The sequence below is a fragment of the Artibeus jamaicensis genome, unplaced genomic scaffold, assembly GCF_021234435.1.
Source record: "Artibeus jamaicensis isolate MK-2021 breed Jamaican fruit bat unplaced genomic scaffold, CSHL_Jam_final contig_391, whole genome shotgun sequence".
Classification (NCBI taxonomy): domain Eukaryota; kingdom Metazoa; phylum Chordata; class Mammalia; order Chiroptera; family Phyllostomidae; genus Artibeus; species Artibeus jamaicensis.
In genome coordinates this window covers 1,215,144-1,231,305 of record NW_026521814.1, presented here as the reverse complement: position 1 = coordinate 1,231,305, position 16,162 = coordinate 1,215,144, and the positions used below count along the sequence as shown (strand labels likewise).

The 16,162-nt window shown below is 39.4% G+C and overlaps 1 protein-coding gene across 1 annotated transcript in view; it reads left to right on the top strand.

Annotated features, from left to right (window-relative positions):
* The window catches only part of DPP4 (dipeptidyl peptidase 4), an 83,384-nt gene that overhangs the window by 60,613 nt on the left and 6,609 nt on the right, over nt 1-16,162 (top strand). Inside the window, exons 20-23 of the mRNA XM_053665143.1 lie at nt 2,410-2,604; nt 5,726-5,780; nt 6,349-6,448; nt 9,202-9,266. Of these exons, the coding sequence (XP_053521118.1) occupies nt 2,410-2,604; nt 5,726-5,780; nt 6,349-6,448; nt 9,202-9,266 (415 nt within the window). The remainder of the gene's footprint in view (nt 1-2,409; nt 2,605-5,725; nt 5,781-6,348; nt 6,449-9,201; nt 9,267-16,162) is intronic.

The window sequence follows — 16,162 nt, the reverse complement described above, 5'->3', positions numbered from 1 at the left end:
TGTTTTGATTTGTCTCCCTGAATTCCAAGGGAATTCCAAAGGAATTCTCAAGTCCCCATTTTCATCCTTTCCTTGTGGAGATTTTAATGAGCAAGATGGTTATGAATAGCCTCTGGAGTTTCCTTACCCCCAAATTCAGCCAAAACATTTTTTATGATTGCCTTTGTTTCAATAGGACAATAGGTTTCTTTTTCTTTAGTTCCAGAGATATCACTGCCTGGTATTTTCCATTCCTCTTTTTGGTGAAGAAAAGCATGTGATACAGGAAAGTATTCGTTATAACCCAAACTTCTTCAAATCTTAAAGTTCTGAAATCACCAGTTTTTGAGCAATGACTGTGAACTCATGTAATGTCTATATATGGCAGCCTTTTAAAATATCTTTCATAATTATTAGGAATACATTTAACTTAAATCCTTCTAAAATTGCGCTGACTTCACCCATAATGCCACAATTCCACTCTTCCTGTCTGAGCGTGATTCATTCCCCTCGTTAAAAACAACACAAGTGTATTGGGTGCCCGCTGCATGCCAGCTAATTTGCCTGGCTTTGTTCACACTGCAAACCCAAATTCTATTGGGTCCATTATCTCGAAGAGAAAACTGAAGCTCAAGCTCAGCAGCTTGACTCTTCTGTTGTTATTAGCCAAAAAAATAATAATAACATAAAAAGGAAGGGCACACATAGTAGCATTAGACACAACCTTGTTCTATTGTATTTACAATTTCATGTAAACAAAACATAAAAGCTCAAGGAGAGCAATATTTTAAATTTCCAAATGTGCTATCTGATTTTCATTAAGCCTAGTTTTGACTGTAGTGACACTAATTTGCTTTAGGCTTTAGCCTCAAGTCTAAAAAAGGACCCTTTAGAAAGGAGTGATATTTTATATTCTTTACCCAGTGAGTAGTGATTAGGCCTCTCCATTAAGAAAGTTAAAAAAATAAATTTAGCATCCATTTCTTTTTTTTAAAGATTTTATTTACTTATCTTTAGAGGGGAAAGGAGGAGAGAGGGAGAGAAATATCAATGTATGGTTGCCTCTCATGTGTCCCCTGCTGGGAACTGGCCTGCAACCCAGGCATGTGCTCTGACTGGGAATTGAACTGCAGTCATTTGGTTCGCAGGCAGACACTTAATCCACTGAGCTACACCAACCAGGGTGCGTCTATTTCTTTTTAATGATTTTGCTCTTCACATCTTTAGATATGATGTTTTCTAAATCCTTGTTTTCTGTTTTTAAAAACAATGCTGTTTAATGTTAGGATGTGTTAGGATGTGTTAGGTAACTTCATACATAACTGCTACTATGGGAAGCTGTTATTTTGCCAAATTTAATATCATTGAAAGAACCAAAGCATTTCATCTTTAAAAATGTTAAAAATTATGGCCCTGCCCAAGAAATGCATGACTGTGTCCTTTTTCAAGTTAGAATGTTATAATATTTATTTTATAATTAAAGTAGTACAATAATTTGTGTAAAATTGAAGTTCTTTTGACTGCCATCTCTAAGGTGAGGGAGGAAGATGTTAGTAAAGGCATGAAGCAGGCCTTGTCTAAGCCTATGGAAGGGCAGTGGACAGCTGAGTAGAAGATGTGGGCTGGGGAGGGGAGAGAGTTATTGGAGAAGATCTTGGTCTAGGAGTCCGATAGGTGCAAAGGTGACATAGTGAAATGAAAAGCAATGAGCGAGTGATGGGAGCTTCTCTTGATTAACGAAGGGAAATGAGAGGGCTTGGGAGAAATTTTGCATACAGTTGTGTGTGGGGTAAGTTGTAGCTTGTGAAGACTTCAAATACAAAGGAGTTAAACTTGTTCATAAATAGAAGGCCTAACACCGTACCCAATTTCCAACACAGTCTATTTCTTTCTCTTTCGAAGATTTGAGGAATCATGGCCATTCATTCTTTGGACCATGGGGAGTGGGTAGGGTGCAACGTGTGTTGAATAGTGGAGGAAATGCAGTGGATATCATACAGTAGTCAAAGTCCTTAAGGAAGTTCCAACCTAGGAAATACACCTGTGCTCTAGGAATGTTTGTAAGCTGATATAGAACGGTATTTCCAAAACTGCATTTGTTGTTCATAATATAACTCCCTATCCCAACTATTATAGACTTAATTTCTTTGATTTCCAAGTTATATATGACTTAGAAAATGTTGGCCAAAGAAGTCTGTTTGATAACAATCTTCAAAAATGCAACCTTTGCCATCTCTGAAGGAAGCACTGGGCCATTACAGTCATGTTGCCAAGTCTTAGAGTACCTACTGTGGATACCTTGGTGTCTGGCACGACTTCAGGCTCAGGATTAGAAAAGATGCACACAACTTGTCCATGATGAATGGACATGTGAGTACTCCTTATTCAATTCAGGAAAACCACGCAGGCTAAAAAAATTTTTTTCCACAGGTATGCAGGTCCCTGCAGTCAAAAAGCAGATGCTACCTTCTCACTCAGCTGGGCTACTTACCTTGCAAGCACAGAAAACATTATAGTAGCTAGCTTTGATGGCAGAGGAAGTGGTTACCAAGGAGATAAGATCATGCATGCAATCAACAGAAGACTGGGAACACTTGAAGTTGAAGATCAAATTGAAGCAGCCAGGTGAGTGACTAGGAGATGAATTCAAAGCTCATCTGATTACCTCTCCCCACAATTTATATTTTAAATTCAAAAAGTATAAAGAATTTCAAGTGACCTGGCATGAATTTGTCATTTTTCATCCTTGGAGTGGATTTTTTTTTGAAGATAACCATGTTTAGATAAAACTCTCTGTCATTACAGGTTTATGTAAAGTTAAAAAAAAGATATTTCCTAAATCCCTGTCTGTGAGTGACTGTAGAAAGGAAATTGACTTATGTGCTACTGCCTTAAAGGAACAGAGACTCAAAATTCACCAAACACAGGGACACAGTGAGGGATAAATGTACACCTGGGTAAACATCTAATGAAGCAAGCAAACCAACCCTGCAGTCAGGGATAAGTAGAGAGTTCAGTGTTCATTTACTCTGGAGGAGAGTGAAGCCCTAGAAGTGACTCACACAGCTGCCTGGATGAGGGTTACCTTATGTCGACTACAGAAAAAATTATGGAGCTCAACCCTCATTATTCACAATTATAAAGGCTTCATAAAGTAGGAATCACATTTACTTCTTGTGCTGTCCGGCTGTGGGACTATGGAGAAGTGTGATCTGACTTAGATGGTTGCTCCTTAATGTACATGTAAATGTGAAAATTGTTTCACCTGCATTGCCATTAAAGATGCACAGCAAAGCTGGGAGGTGGATGTTGGCATTCCATGTTTCACATAAAGAAATGGACGTTCTTAAGTTAGGTAATTCGCCAGAGGCAGACTCCAGGTCTGACTCCAAACTCTTACATTCAATTGTATTCAACTGGTAAATGGGAAATGTAATCTTTGAGTTTTTATAACCAAGTTCATGGATGTCTGCAGAAGCATACATAATAAGTAGGTGATTTAAAATAATATTGTGAAATTATAAACCAGGAAATGCAGAAAAATCATGAGTGATTAAATGGGTGGGAGAGAGGCCTTTACGCAAAGGAACAACTGAAGAAATGTCAATTTACTGAGCATCCCTGAGTCTCTTACAAAAACATTAAGAATTAAGTATTTTTCCCCTGGCTGGTGTAGCTCAATGGGTTGAGTGCAGGGTACAAACCAAAGGGCTGCCAGTTCAATTCCCAGTCAGCGCACAAGCCTCGGTTGCAGGCCAGGTCCTCAGTGGGGTCCAGGTGAGAGGCAGCCACACATCGATGTTTCTCTCCCTCTCTTCCTCCCTCCCTTCCCTTCTCTCTAAAAATAAATAAATAAAATCTTTTAAAAAATTAAGTATTTTCCTTAAAACCAAAAAACAGAGAGTATATTTAAAAAGGGACAAATTTGTTCAGAAGTGAAGCTATATGGCCCTGGCCAGGTGGTTTACTTGGTTGGCGCATCATCCATGCACCAAAAGGTTGTGGATTCAGTTCCCAGTTGATCAGGGTTTGAGTCTCGGGGCAAGTGATTGATGTTACCCTCTCACATAGATGTTTCTCTCTCTTTTTCTCTCTTGCCCCATTTCTTTCTCTAAAATCAATTAAATATATTGGCTGAGGATTTAAAAAAGAATGAAACTGTAATATTTTTTAAATAAATTTTTGTTTATCCAAATTGGTCTTCTGTGAGAGAGGACATCGTTTGCTGGGTCTCTCAAGGCTGACCGAGGCAAGGTCTAACATTACAGAAATGAGTATCCACAATAGAAAACTCTAGTTTTAAAAAGTAATAAGCTATAGTGTACTTATATAATGGAATAGTTTTTCAGCAACCAAAAAGAACTATACACAACCACACAGATGAATCTCACAGACAGACTGTTAAATGAAAGAAGCCAGGCACAAAGGAGCATATTCTACATGACCCAATTCACGTAAAGTCAAAACCATGGCAAGGATTAAGTTGACATTTTTATGTAATCTAATAAAAGGAAAACATTACATGTTTTTCCTTTTGCAACGGAGAAATGACCCAGAGACTTCTGGGTGATAGTAAGGTGGTGTATCTTTGTTCAAGGCTATGCTAACTTTGTAAAGATTAATCAACCTGCACACTCATGACTTGGTATATATTTTTGTGCATATCTATTCTAAGTTTTAAAAGTTTACATGAAGAAGATAATGAGATGAAAGTACATTAAATTCTTTAATAATATTGCCTAATTGATATTGTTTAACTTGGGTTAGCCTAAGACATACATTATCAGTTGAAAACTCAGATTCTCAAAGTCACATATAGGTCAAAGCAAGGGTTTCCATGTCCCTCAATACTACAAAGGTAAGCGTCCCAATTGCTAGATATTTTAAAAAGCAAATAAGTTATCTTTTGATGTAAGGCCAAGAGTGACATTTTTAGCATAAAACATTTTTCTTCTGTGTTTACCTGGATTCCAATCCTGAACACAGTTGTGTGGCAAAAAGACTTCTTAATCTACCAGGAAAAGTCTTTCTGATTTATGGTGCCCAAGCTAACTAATCCACACCCAGCATTAGAAGGAATTTATTTGCAGGGGTGTCAAACTCATTTTCAGTAGAGGCCACATCAGCCTCCCAGTTGCCTTCCAAGAACCAAAATAATTTTAGGACTGTATAAATGTAACTACTCCTTAACTGTTCAGAAGTCGAAATTGCATTTGGCCCTTTGAAGGCAACTGCAAGGTTGATGTGGCCCCCAGTGAAAATGGGTTTGACACCGTGATTTAGACAATGGTTTTTAAGTTCTCCGGTAGGGGGAGCTCAGATACATTTCTAAGCCCTACCCAGATGTTCTCCATGCCCCTGTATTTCTCCATGGCAGAGGCATTCTCTCTGAAATTGAAAAACATCTGGAGAGATTTAAATTCAATTATGTAAAGAAAAGTGCATCTGGGCTGCAAATTTTTGTATAAAGCTGTGAAAAAAAACTGCCAGGATTTGTTTTCTGTGAATCATACACCACACACACATACACACAAATTTTATGGACTCCAACAAAAGTGATCTTATTCATCTGGCTCTGAAGTTAAAATGATAGACATTTGTCTCAGGTATTTATCTGATTGTTGGCAGTAATATATCTTAGTTTCTAACAGAATGAAACAGACAACAAATGTCACACTTGTGCATTTCCCTTTGTTTTCTATACACAGTGTAATACTAATTCGTAGACTTCTTCCATGTATTTTAGACAATTTTCAAAAATGGGATTTGTGGATGAAAAACGAATTGCAATTTGGGGCTGGGTGAGTATTTTTTTGGCTGATGGCTCTATACACATTTCTTAGTGAATACAACCCAGGGCTGGATACTATTGTACCTTTTGTATGGAAATATTTTAAGATGAAAATCCTGTCTCTCATTTCAATCTAAGAAGGACCAAATAAAATGTCTTAGATCTCTAGACAGTGAGTTCCTACTAGCCAAGCTTACACTTTATTTTGCGGTGGGAGGGAAGGGAGGAAGAAAAGGAAGAGGGAGGGAAAGAGGAAGGGCAGTAGGGAGAGACTTTTCTCATGAGTCAAAGTCAGTAAAGATTTACTGTTTATTGTGTTTATTTTTTCTTTAATTGTACTACCCAGCAACTTTTCAATGCTTTTTCCCCTTACACCTACTAAGAAAAGGGACTAAGGCTCTGAAAATATAGTCTTTAGATACTGCCCAATTAAGGCCAATTTAAGCCTCTGGTACCATGCTTTCTATCTCTAAAGAGGCACAGTATATAAAGATGTGAGAAATGTGGAAACTGCAACTCGCCTACCATATGTTCTTAATTCCTTTACCTCCGTAAAAATAACTGTTTCCATTCCTTAGTCATATGGAGGGTACGTAACCTCAATGGTCTTGGGAGCGGGAAGTGGCGTGTTCAAGTGTGGAATAGCCGTGGCGCCCGTGTCCGCCTGGGAGTTCTATGGTATGTAATTGTTATCGAGTACAAAGAGACACTGAGTGTTGACCTTGAGTTCAAATGACAAAACCATTCCTTTTTAGGTTTCAGTGTTTTTACAGTGAATAAGCTGATTTATCTAACTCGCTCTTTATGGACACCTTTAATAAAATAATCTCACTTATTCTGCTGTCGTGAAAGGCTGGATGGCATTATATGTTATCTACACATTTAGTTCTCAACAAATTCTGTTTTCCAGATTTCTTACCGACAAGTCTCGTAAACAAATTCTGTTTTCCAAATTCCAAAACATCCCCAATCCTACATTTCTGCAGAGAAACCTTTCCTTATCTGTATTCTAACTTGACTGTTGGGCTTAAAAGAAGCATGGAGCTCTTCCTCTTCTGGTGTAGATCATACACAAGCAGGGCTTTGGGCAGAAAGAGGAGAGGAGAGACAGGAATTCCGGGGGGGTTTGTTTTTCTCCAATGTCTCTAAGAAAGTGAAAGCCACTCTAGACTATCATCTTCATCGTTGAGAAAATCCTATTCTACTAGGCACCATACACATGTAAGGCTATAATTCCCAAGGGGGTGCAGTGAGTAATGCAACAGTGGGTAAGAGAAGAGTCGGAGGCGATAAGGAAATGACATTCTTTCTGTGCCTTGTCTAACCGCATCTCAAGTTCTTTATGTAGTATAAGGATAGAATCATTGATAATGAATATGCTCATTAAATATTTTATGCCCTAACATATGGTAGTATCAATCTTGTGGAAAATGATTCTTAAAAGTCTCTCCAAATCAGGAGAAGCCAATGTGAAAAAGAAAATACATTGCTATCTTTCTTATTAAAAAGTGAAGAACATAGGATTTGATCCTCATCCAGTGAGTTTGTTTTTATATAACACTTTTCTGCCTGATATTAATAATTGTTCTATTTATTGGATGGCTTGTTTTTGGAGACCTCTGGTGGTTAATAAAATAATAGAAATAATCTTTTTGAGTTTCGAACCATTTAATGATAAGAAGAGAGCTTCATTAAATGTAGATAGACCAACCTAACACATAGGAACTTTCTAGAATTCTTATATGTGTAGATTTGAACAATTTTACATAAAAGATCAGAGAGAATAAACACATAAATGGTATTTGAAGGCATATTTCTAAAGGTTTAAACTGCATTATTCATTTTTAAAATACAATTTTAAAAATCTCACATCTTCTTACACTTATAAATTTGGTTAGCACAGGGAGAAAGGGTTATTATGTTCTAGGACAAGAAAAATTAAAGTCTGTGGTAGTTTGAGGAAAAATTTATTTTGCCTTTAAAGGAAATTCCCCTCCCCTGTCAAATGTGCCACCTGTTATTCATATTTAAATATCAAAATATATAAGCATTTTATGAATATCTTATAAAGCATCCTTTAAAATATTACATTTTCTATTTCAGTGTCATCTAGGTATGTAAAATTACATATAGTTTATATTCATTGTAATCAAACTGATAAAATATTGCTCTTACCAATATGGGAAGAAGATATTTAGACTCCCATAGAAATGGCACGTAAAAAGAAGACACATGGAACAATTAATTCTCATTATTAATGTAGTTATAATCTACAGTGCCAGTCATACAAAAAGGGGAAGAATGTTGCTTAAGGTTGTGGTTTTGATGATACATTCATTTAAAGAATAAATGAGATCAGTGTTAAAAAAACCAGTACCATTACAGTGAAATTCAAGCCATTAACTTAGGTAGCACAATGGCAACATACTATTCTTGAACTTATTTGTTTACTGTAATCTAGGCATTTAAAGAGGCATCTTTCAAAACAGCCATTTCAGATTTTTTAAGTTATATTGGAATTCAGCCATAGCAAATTTTCTCCCTGATATTTTAGGATATATATATGTGAATATATATATTTAATATATATGATAGATATGATATAATAGACATGATATGTAATTAAATTTTAAAATAGAGCAAAGACATATTTAATAACCCCAAATAACCAAACCAATAATTCATGTTTTTCTATCATATCTGTAGATTAAACATCTTATATCATTCAACAGACAGATGTTGATGTAATCTGTTTTACAATACTCCACTACTACTACATCAAAATTGATGCATCTCCACAAAAGAGAAGAAAGTTAGTGTTTAACTTGCATTATGATGAAGTAGCTGAGCTAATATGGGGTTAGAAAGCAAATGAATAACCGAATTCTCTTTTTTATCATAGAGAATTTCAACCTGCCAAAAAACAATGATTTAAGTAAGCAACTAGTAATTGAACTTTATTAGAGATTTCCAAAGTGTAACAGCATATTCTAAATTAGGGCTTACAATGTGTCAGGACTAAAACATTCAAAGCAACTGTGGCATGAAGTGACTTCCTAATTAAGATTCTTCGAGAAGATCAGGTGAAAATGTAAAGATTCTTGAACTCCTAGCACCTCCCATTTGACTCTCCTGAAGGTGGATTATTGATGGGGTTTTATTGATGGAGGTCACCTAGCGTGATCTCTCTCTGCCTCATCACGAGGGCTGCGTGGGGATGGGCCAGGATGAGCTTGGAAAGGCAGGGTTCTGAGCAGGTACCTGGCCACATTAACAAGCCAGACAAAAATGATCTGGAGGAGATACTTTTGAGGGTCATGCTATAGATATATGCAAAGTTAAGGCATACCAAGGCATATAAAGTAACCCCCAAAAAGAAAGAAAAGGGTTTTTTTGTATGAATTAACTTTTGTTTCTTTTCTCCACTGAAGACTCAGTATACACAGAACGTTACATGGGTCTCCCGACTCCAAAAGACAACCTTGACCACTACAAGGTAAGAAATGAGGAACCAGGTCCATTTTATAACCTATTTATAAGTGGTTTAAGAACATTTAAAATTGTATCTATCCATAAAATATATATATTTTATTTCCAACAAAATTCTTGTAGAAAAAAATAACACAGGTGGTTTAAAGATACTCCAGTAGCTTCTCCTACTATATTCTGCATAATTACAGTCTTTATCGTATGCTATATAGGTCACAATATGCATTCATTTGGAAATACAAAGCAACACCAGATAATTACTTTAATTATAAAAATTTCAGTTTAGAAAACATGTCAAATTCAGCATATTTTTTAGAGCCCAGAAGACTCTAAACTTTTAGTTATCTATTACAATTTTTATGGTATTTCATAATTAAGATGTATGCACAAGCCTATAATTTTCTTATTCATAGTCAAATATATACAGTTTTTTTTCACATACGAGTTCAGTAATGCAAGTGAAGAGAAGGTGCAGTTGGGTGATACCCTGAAAAGTCCTTGAACCCTAATTACTTAAGTGCATCCAACAGGCCGGTTGCCTGATTGGAGACTCGGTGGGCAGGTTGCTCTGCAGATGGGCTCTAGCATTTGAAATATGATCTGGGTGCCACTGCCACTGGCAGCCCCACGTGCTAGTGTGGATGCTGCCGCAAAGCCAGAGCCGCATTGCTATGGATGGGAGTGTTAGGCTAAGTAGTAGGGACCCTTCTAGCAGTTTGGCCCATCCAGAAGGGTTCTGATTTTGTTGTGTTAGTCAAAAACTCTGAAACTTCAGATGACAAGGCGAATCATCTGATGTTTACATTTTCCAAAGGAAATTCAAACCTCTTCCCTGGACAGTTAATTAGAAAGAAAGGAAAAAAAGAATAACTTAAGGAAGCAATTTATCTGTGCCATAATTCTTAAGAAATGGGCTTCATATTGATACATGTCTCTGGGCATTATCTGTACATTTTTGAAAATATGTTTTATTATGGATTCTAAAGCCATTTGATCAAAACAATAAAATTCAAAATGTCTAGTTTTGCAACATAAGTAAAGACAGCGTACTTCTACCTTTAACTTTCCGTTTTATTTAACGAGCCTAGTGTGGGGTGGGTGGGGAAGAGTGTACATCTGTGTTTGTTCTTGCATGTGTTTTTCAGTCAAGAAGAGAAAAGTAACAACCTGTAAAGTGAGATGCACGAATCATCTCCCACTACAAAGCAGCCCTGTAATCAGGCTGACCCCACTTTGGCTAATTGTCCCACCTGATACTTTGGACTCAATTCTTCCAGCTCTTTCTCCTTCGTGGCTAATAAGCTGCTTCAGACACCCTTTCCTTTCTTCATAACCTCATTGCTCCTGTCACATGACTACCTCTCCTTTCACCACGAGAACCCAATTGCTCCCCTTAGCTTTCATTCTACACTCTATACCCCACAGAGCTATGACATGAACCCCCATCCACAGCACTTCAGCGGGCCTTCCCTGTGTACTTAACTTTCACCGGGTGTTCAACACCCTTCTACAGTGTCCCAGTTTACCTGGACTGTTTGGCGTTCTCTGAGTATTTGGGGGCTTTTCCTTATTGCGGCTTTGTCATCTTTTCCCTTGGCCTGGAATGACATTTCCCTTCCATGGTCTATTAGGAGACCGGTACTGGTCTCCTGGAGGAGTGGCATCCTCTCTGGAATGTGTGCCATTTTCCTCAGATCTCTCTAATCCTCCATTTACCTCTCTTGACCCCCGTTTCCCCTCTGGGGTATTATTAGCTGTTCAAGGTTTTACTCAAAATTACATTCTTTTGATTACTCAGTATGAAGTATAAACCTTAAAACTCTTCCAGGGAAACATTGTTGTAAAACTGTGTCTCCACCAGTTCTCATATTCCACAGATGGGATTTTCTGGTCAATGACCTGAGCAAGATGCTTATATTTGAAAACCATCCCTCCTTTAGTACACCACATTTATTAGGTAGCCAAAGGGTCTTTTTAGATAGCCCAATGTACTAAAAACAAACTCTCAAAACATTGAAGGTGTACTGTCCAGAATCCTAACCCTGACTCCAGGTGGCGGATAATGAGTCAAAAATTCACTTAAAACTCCCACATTAAAAAGTCTTTGAACCTAGAAGCCCATGGTCAAGTCCAAACTCTGACATCAAAAGAAGCGTACCTCCCCAGATGAACATTTGCCAATACAGTGTTTCCTCTTAAATCAGCCCTTCTCTTATAGGATAATAACTTTTAATCTGCTGTTGTGTCCTTCTTTTTCAGACCTTTGTGTAAGCTCCTCATTCCCACAATGGTGCTGCTCTTCCTCAACCTACCCCCACTGCAATGGCCATTTTTATCTCCCCCCTCAGGTGTTCCACCGGGGTGAGGTAGTCATGTAAACAGAAGTCACTTCTTACTGCCAATGGCTACACACACACACTGGGTGCACCAAGTTACTCTTTTGAATCACTGCACAGATGGCACCCGAGGACTGTTTAATCCTTCCACCGCCAGGAGTCGGGTTTTCTTGGCACAAAATTCATGGCTGGCAATGGACACATTAAAACTGCCAGTACCAGGGAGCTAAAGGTTCCCAATGTGTTACTCAGAAGAATTATTTGGGTGGGCAATTGTTAAGGTGGGCAGGAGAAAGTGAGGCAAATGCATTCACAGAATTCTTTCCACCCTAATATATTACTTCCTCTGCATGTGGAGAACTGAATCTAAGTGCCTATATTTGGTGCACAGCAGGCTTTAGAATAAAGCTGCCCTCCTTTGTTTTTTAAATGAGCCTGTGCTTTTGTCTCTGGCAAGAATATATTCAAAAATTCTATTTTCCTCCAAGGCCCCAGCTGCCCCTCTGGACCCCATCTTTTTTTACTTCTTTTCCCCAGGTGGTTTATGTTTATGTTCATGTTCTCTCTCTCTCTCTCTCTCTCTCTCTTCCCTCCCCTCCCTCCCTCCCTCCATCTTCCCATCCTCTCCGAAAAGACAAAGAAGATCATTTCTTACAGGCTTTCACTGCCCTGTGCATTTCCTGGGTCAGAAGGACATATTTTGAAAATGATTCCCACTTACTCTGGCCGGTTGACTCTCTTCAGCACATCCAGGATAGAAAGGCCCCAAGTGGTTGCAAGAAGCAAAACCTTAAACTTTGTTCACCTTTTCAGTTAATGAATTGTCAATGCAGTAGCCAGCATTAGAGACTTTGGAAGAGAATTAATTTTTAATAAAACTCAAATGAGAAAAAGGACTCATTCTTGGGTCATTGATGACCCAGCCATATTTGGGAGAAGCATATTTTGTGAAATAAAAGTTGTATTCACCATTCAGGAAAGGGACTTGGTGGGACCATTCGTAAATTCCAGTGGCACAGCCAGGGAGGCCATGGAGCCTGTGCAGCTCCCGCACTGCCGAAAGCCGCCCTGTGCCGCTTTCACAAAGGCCTGCACCACCGAGGCTACACCCAACCAGCGAGCGTGCCCCTTCCCATCCTTACGAAACTGCGGTGTAGATTAGAGGACCCTGAAACTAAGGCTTGGGCCCCTGCAGTGCCAAGACAGTGACTCCGTAAGACTCTTTTTGTCAATAGTCACCCACCACTGCTAAGTGGAAAGGCAGGCGCACATTTAAAAGATACCAGAAACTCAAAGAAGGAAAATGTTCATCTCCTTAAAACTCCGTAGAGATAGTCCCAGAAGCTCTAAGTTGGCAGCCAAAATGTAAGGGTGACGAACCCAGCTAATAGGCAGTGTCGCTCTGAACTCACACATTTTTCTGCAGTGAGTCTCAGTCCACAGCAGATGAAAATGGTGACAGACTTGAGCAAAAGAGTCAGCCAGGGAGACATGCCTCATCTCCAACAGCAATAACAAGCAATTAGCAACTGTGGTCGAACCTCTAGGAGTGGGTTCCTGACTGAAGTGCTGCCCAGTTTCTAGTGTGGTCAGTCATCGGTCTTCCAGTCAAATCTGTAAAAAGTATCCACATGTGGTCGACTTTCATTCGCCCATTTAAGGGCCTTGGGGTTTTAACCATTCAGACATTACCTTGTTGCTGAGACAAAACGTGCCCACAAAATATTTGGAGATAAGTAAAAGAGAGTAGGCAATGAAGCTTGAACTTAAATAAGACTAAGTGCCTAATATGTATGAAAAAGAGTAGTGATTGCCCAATTATGACTGTGGAATCCCAGGAATTCTGTACCTTCCAAGCATGAAGGGAGGGGAAGGGAAGTGGACAAGAAATTAAGGTTTTGCCTTTCCACCACCCCCCTCATCCAGGGGCATCCAGTTTCATTTATGTCCTTTATTTATTAAATGCTTGCTTTTGTGACCCAACACTATCCTAAGCTCTTTACATGAACTAGTAGGTTCGATTCTCCCTCAAATTCTATGAGATAAGTGCTTCAAGTATCTCGATTTTACTGACACAGGCACAAAAACATTACATAACAGATACATACCAAGAAGTAGGAGCGGGAGAGGGCATTTATCTGAGGCCAGTCTAGAGAGATCCAGGAAGGGGCAGAGAATGCTCTCCACAGGCTGCAAACAGGGATGAGGCTGAGTAGCACGGTGGACATGTGAGTAGCAGACTGAGCCGGTTTCCTGGGGATCTGTGAAGCAGGTCCAATAAACTGAGGGATAACACTAAAGAAGGCTTGTGGGAAGAGCAGGCCAAATCAAGGTCAGTAAGGCAGGACATATGACTGCGGAGAGCATGGATTTATAAATACACGTTGGAGGAGAAGGTAGGATCGGGGGCAAGCAGAATGAGACCCAAGTCTTGAGCCTTGTTGTTGGGAGAAGAGGGCAGCCTGGAACACACAGAAGGGACTGATTTAACTTGTAGAGGAGATTTATTTTGCATTTTGCTCAAAATTTGATAGGCTTTTGGCAAGTGTATGAAACAGTCATAGATTTGGCAGTCTTCTGCTAGCAGATTTGAAATGTTCAATCCTTAAGAACTGCTGCATCGTTAGGTTATGCAAAACAGGGTGCAATTTTGTAAATATGCCATCTTGTACTGATTTGACATTTGTTCTATTATCCCAGAATATGCCAAAGGGAGAGAGACCTTCAGATTTAAGCCAAACCTTAACTTGTTTGTTGAGTGCTGATAAAATGTTGACTGCTGTGTGATCTTTAAAGAAGCCAGTGATGCTCGCTGAGGCCTGAGGCAGAGCCCCTGTCGGGCTGATGGGAGCTCTTTCCTTGGCATCTCGTGGGGACAGTTGTTTGATAGATGTAAACAAGTAAAACATCTGATACAGTGGGTTGAATTAATTTCTCTTAAATATTTTCTATGGCCTCTGTTTTCTGTGGCATTAATGGTACTTCCCCAAATAGCATCATTTAATGTTATTTATAAAGGATTTGTGGGAGGATGCACAGAAGAGTAGGTACACTGAGGTGAATGTGTCACTGAAATAGTGGGCTGTCCTCGAGACCATGGCCGTTTACTCTTTCTGCAAGTTCCTGGAAATGGTGGTGTGTTGTCTGGCTCTGATGTGAATCGGGATTAGCCCTGTACTCAAAATCTAATGCCAGCACTTACCAGCAGTATGAGCTTGGGAAGGCTAAGTAAGCTCTCTGAACCTCAGTTTCCTCATCTGAATAATGGGGATGATCAGACCTACGCCACAGGGTTATACAAGGATTAAGTGAGATACCTCTGCCTGCCGTGAAGTAAGCTTTCGAACCATGGCAGCCGCCCCCACTGTCCCCAGCAAGCAAATCGTCCTGATGGTTCCCGGATGGCACAAGGGGTAGCTTAAAAATTGTCAGACCTTCTGTCTCTCACAGTACTTCCCTGCTCTTATCAGCTCTCTTTTATTTCAAAAATACAAAGATTTATTTGTTGGAAGGTAACTGAGGAACCAGCATGATCCAACGAGGAGCTACAGATGGTTCTTCTTGGGGCTTGCAGGAAAAGCTCCTTGCAGAGATGCTGTGGAGTCGGCACTGCCACTGGACCAATCCTTCCCACTTCGCCTTGCCAGGCTGTTGCTGGCAGCGGGGCTCTCCGGAAGTTTTTAGCCTCAGGAGGGTGCCAACTGCACCGCCATTGCATCTTTGCCCATTTATCACTCTTAGCTTCCTTTTTAGTAGTTGGTGATAGACTATTCGGCTTCTAACTTAGTCATCCATTTCCTTTTTTATTTCTGTTTCCATCAACAGGCAAGTGGGGATTATCCTATTTGGGTGGGTTAAAATAGCACAATTAAATTGTTTCTAACTGTTAATCATGCACTTCTTTCATGCATTCCTTTCCCTGGCTTTGGGTGTGGGCTTTCACAGGTTAAAGGGCACCTACAGTGGACCATCGAGAATCTTTTTTGAGAAAGCAGAATACTCAGTCTGCTAGGAAATGAGGCAAGGTGACACAGCTGTATCTTTTGGGGGGAAGAATGTTCTCAGCAGCCTGAGTGCCTTAAAGCGGCATGCGCCTCGGGCTGCCTGCCTCCCTCCTCACACGGAGAGGTCCCTCTTGAGGATTCTCCCAGCGCAGGGGGATGTGAGCTTTGGCAATGGCACGCTTAGCTTGCAGTTGCAGGGGAAGCTTTTGTTTTATTTTTCTTTTGCTGCATTAAAGTATTTGTCTTTCTTTCTTTGTAGTGTAATATTGTTAATGTAAAACAATTTGCATCATGACACTTTTATCACAGTTTTCGTCTTTTTCTCAGTATGTTGCATTTCTCACCATGTCTAGTTCATCACAGCTACAGTGTGTACATCACAACATTTATCTTAGGCTCAGGGTTTTACTTGTTTATAAAAATTGTCTTCTTTCAGCCTGTATTCACTCCATTTAAGAAAAAAAAAAAGGCAGCCAGAAACTGTTTTGGTCCAAACTCCAGTAGTTATCACATTCCTTGCTAACTGTCCTGTGTATTTATATGTCTCCTAACCATTACTCTGT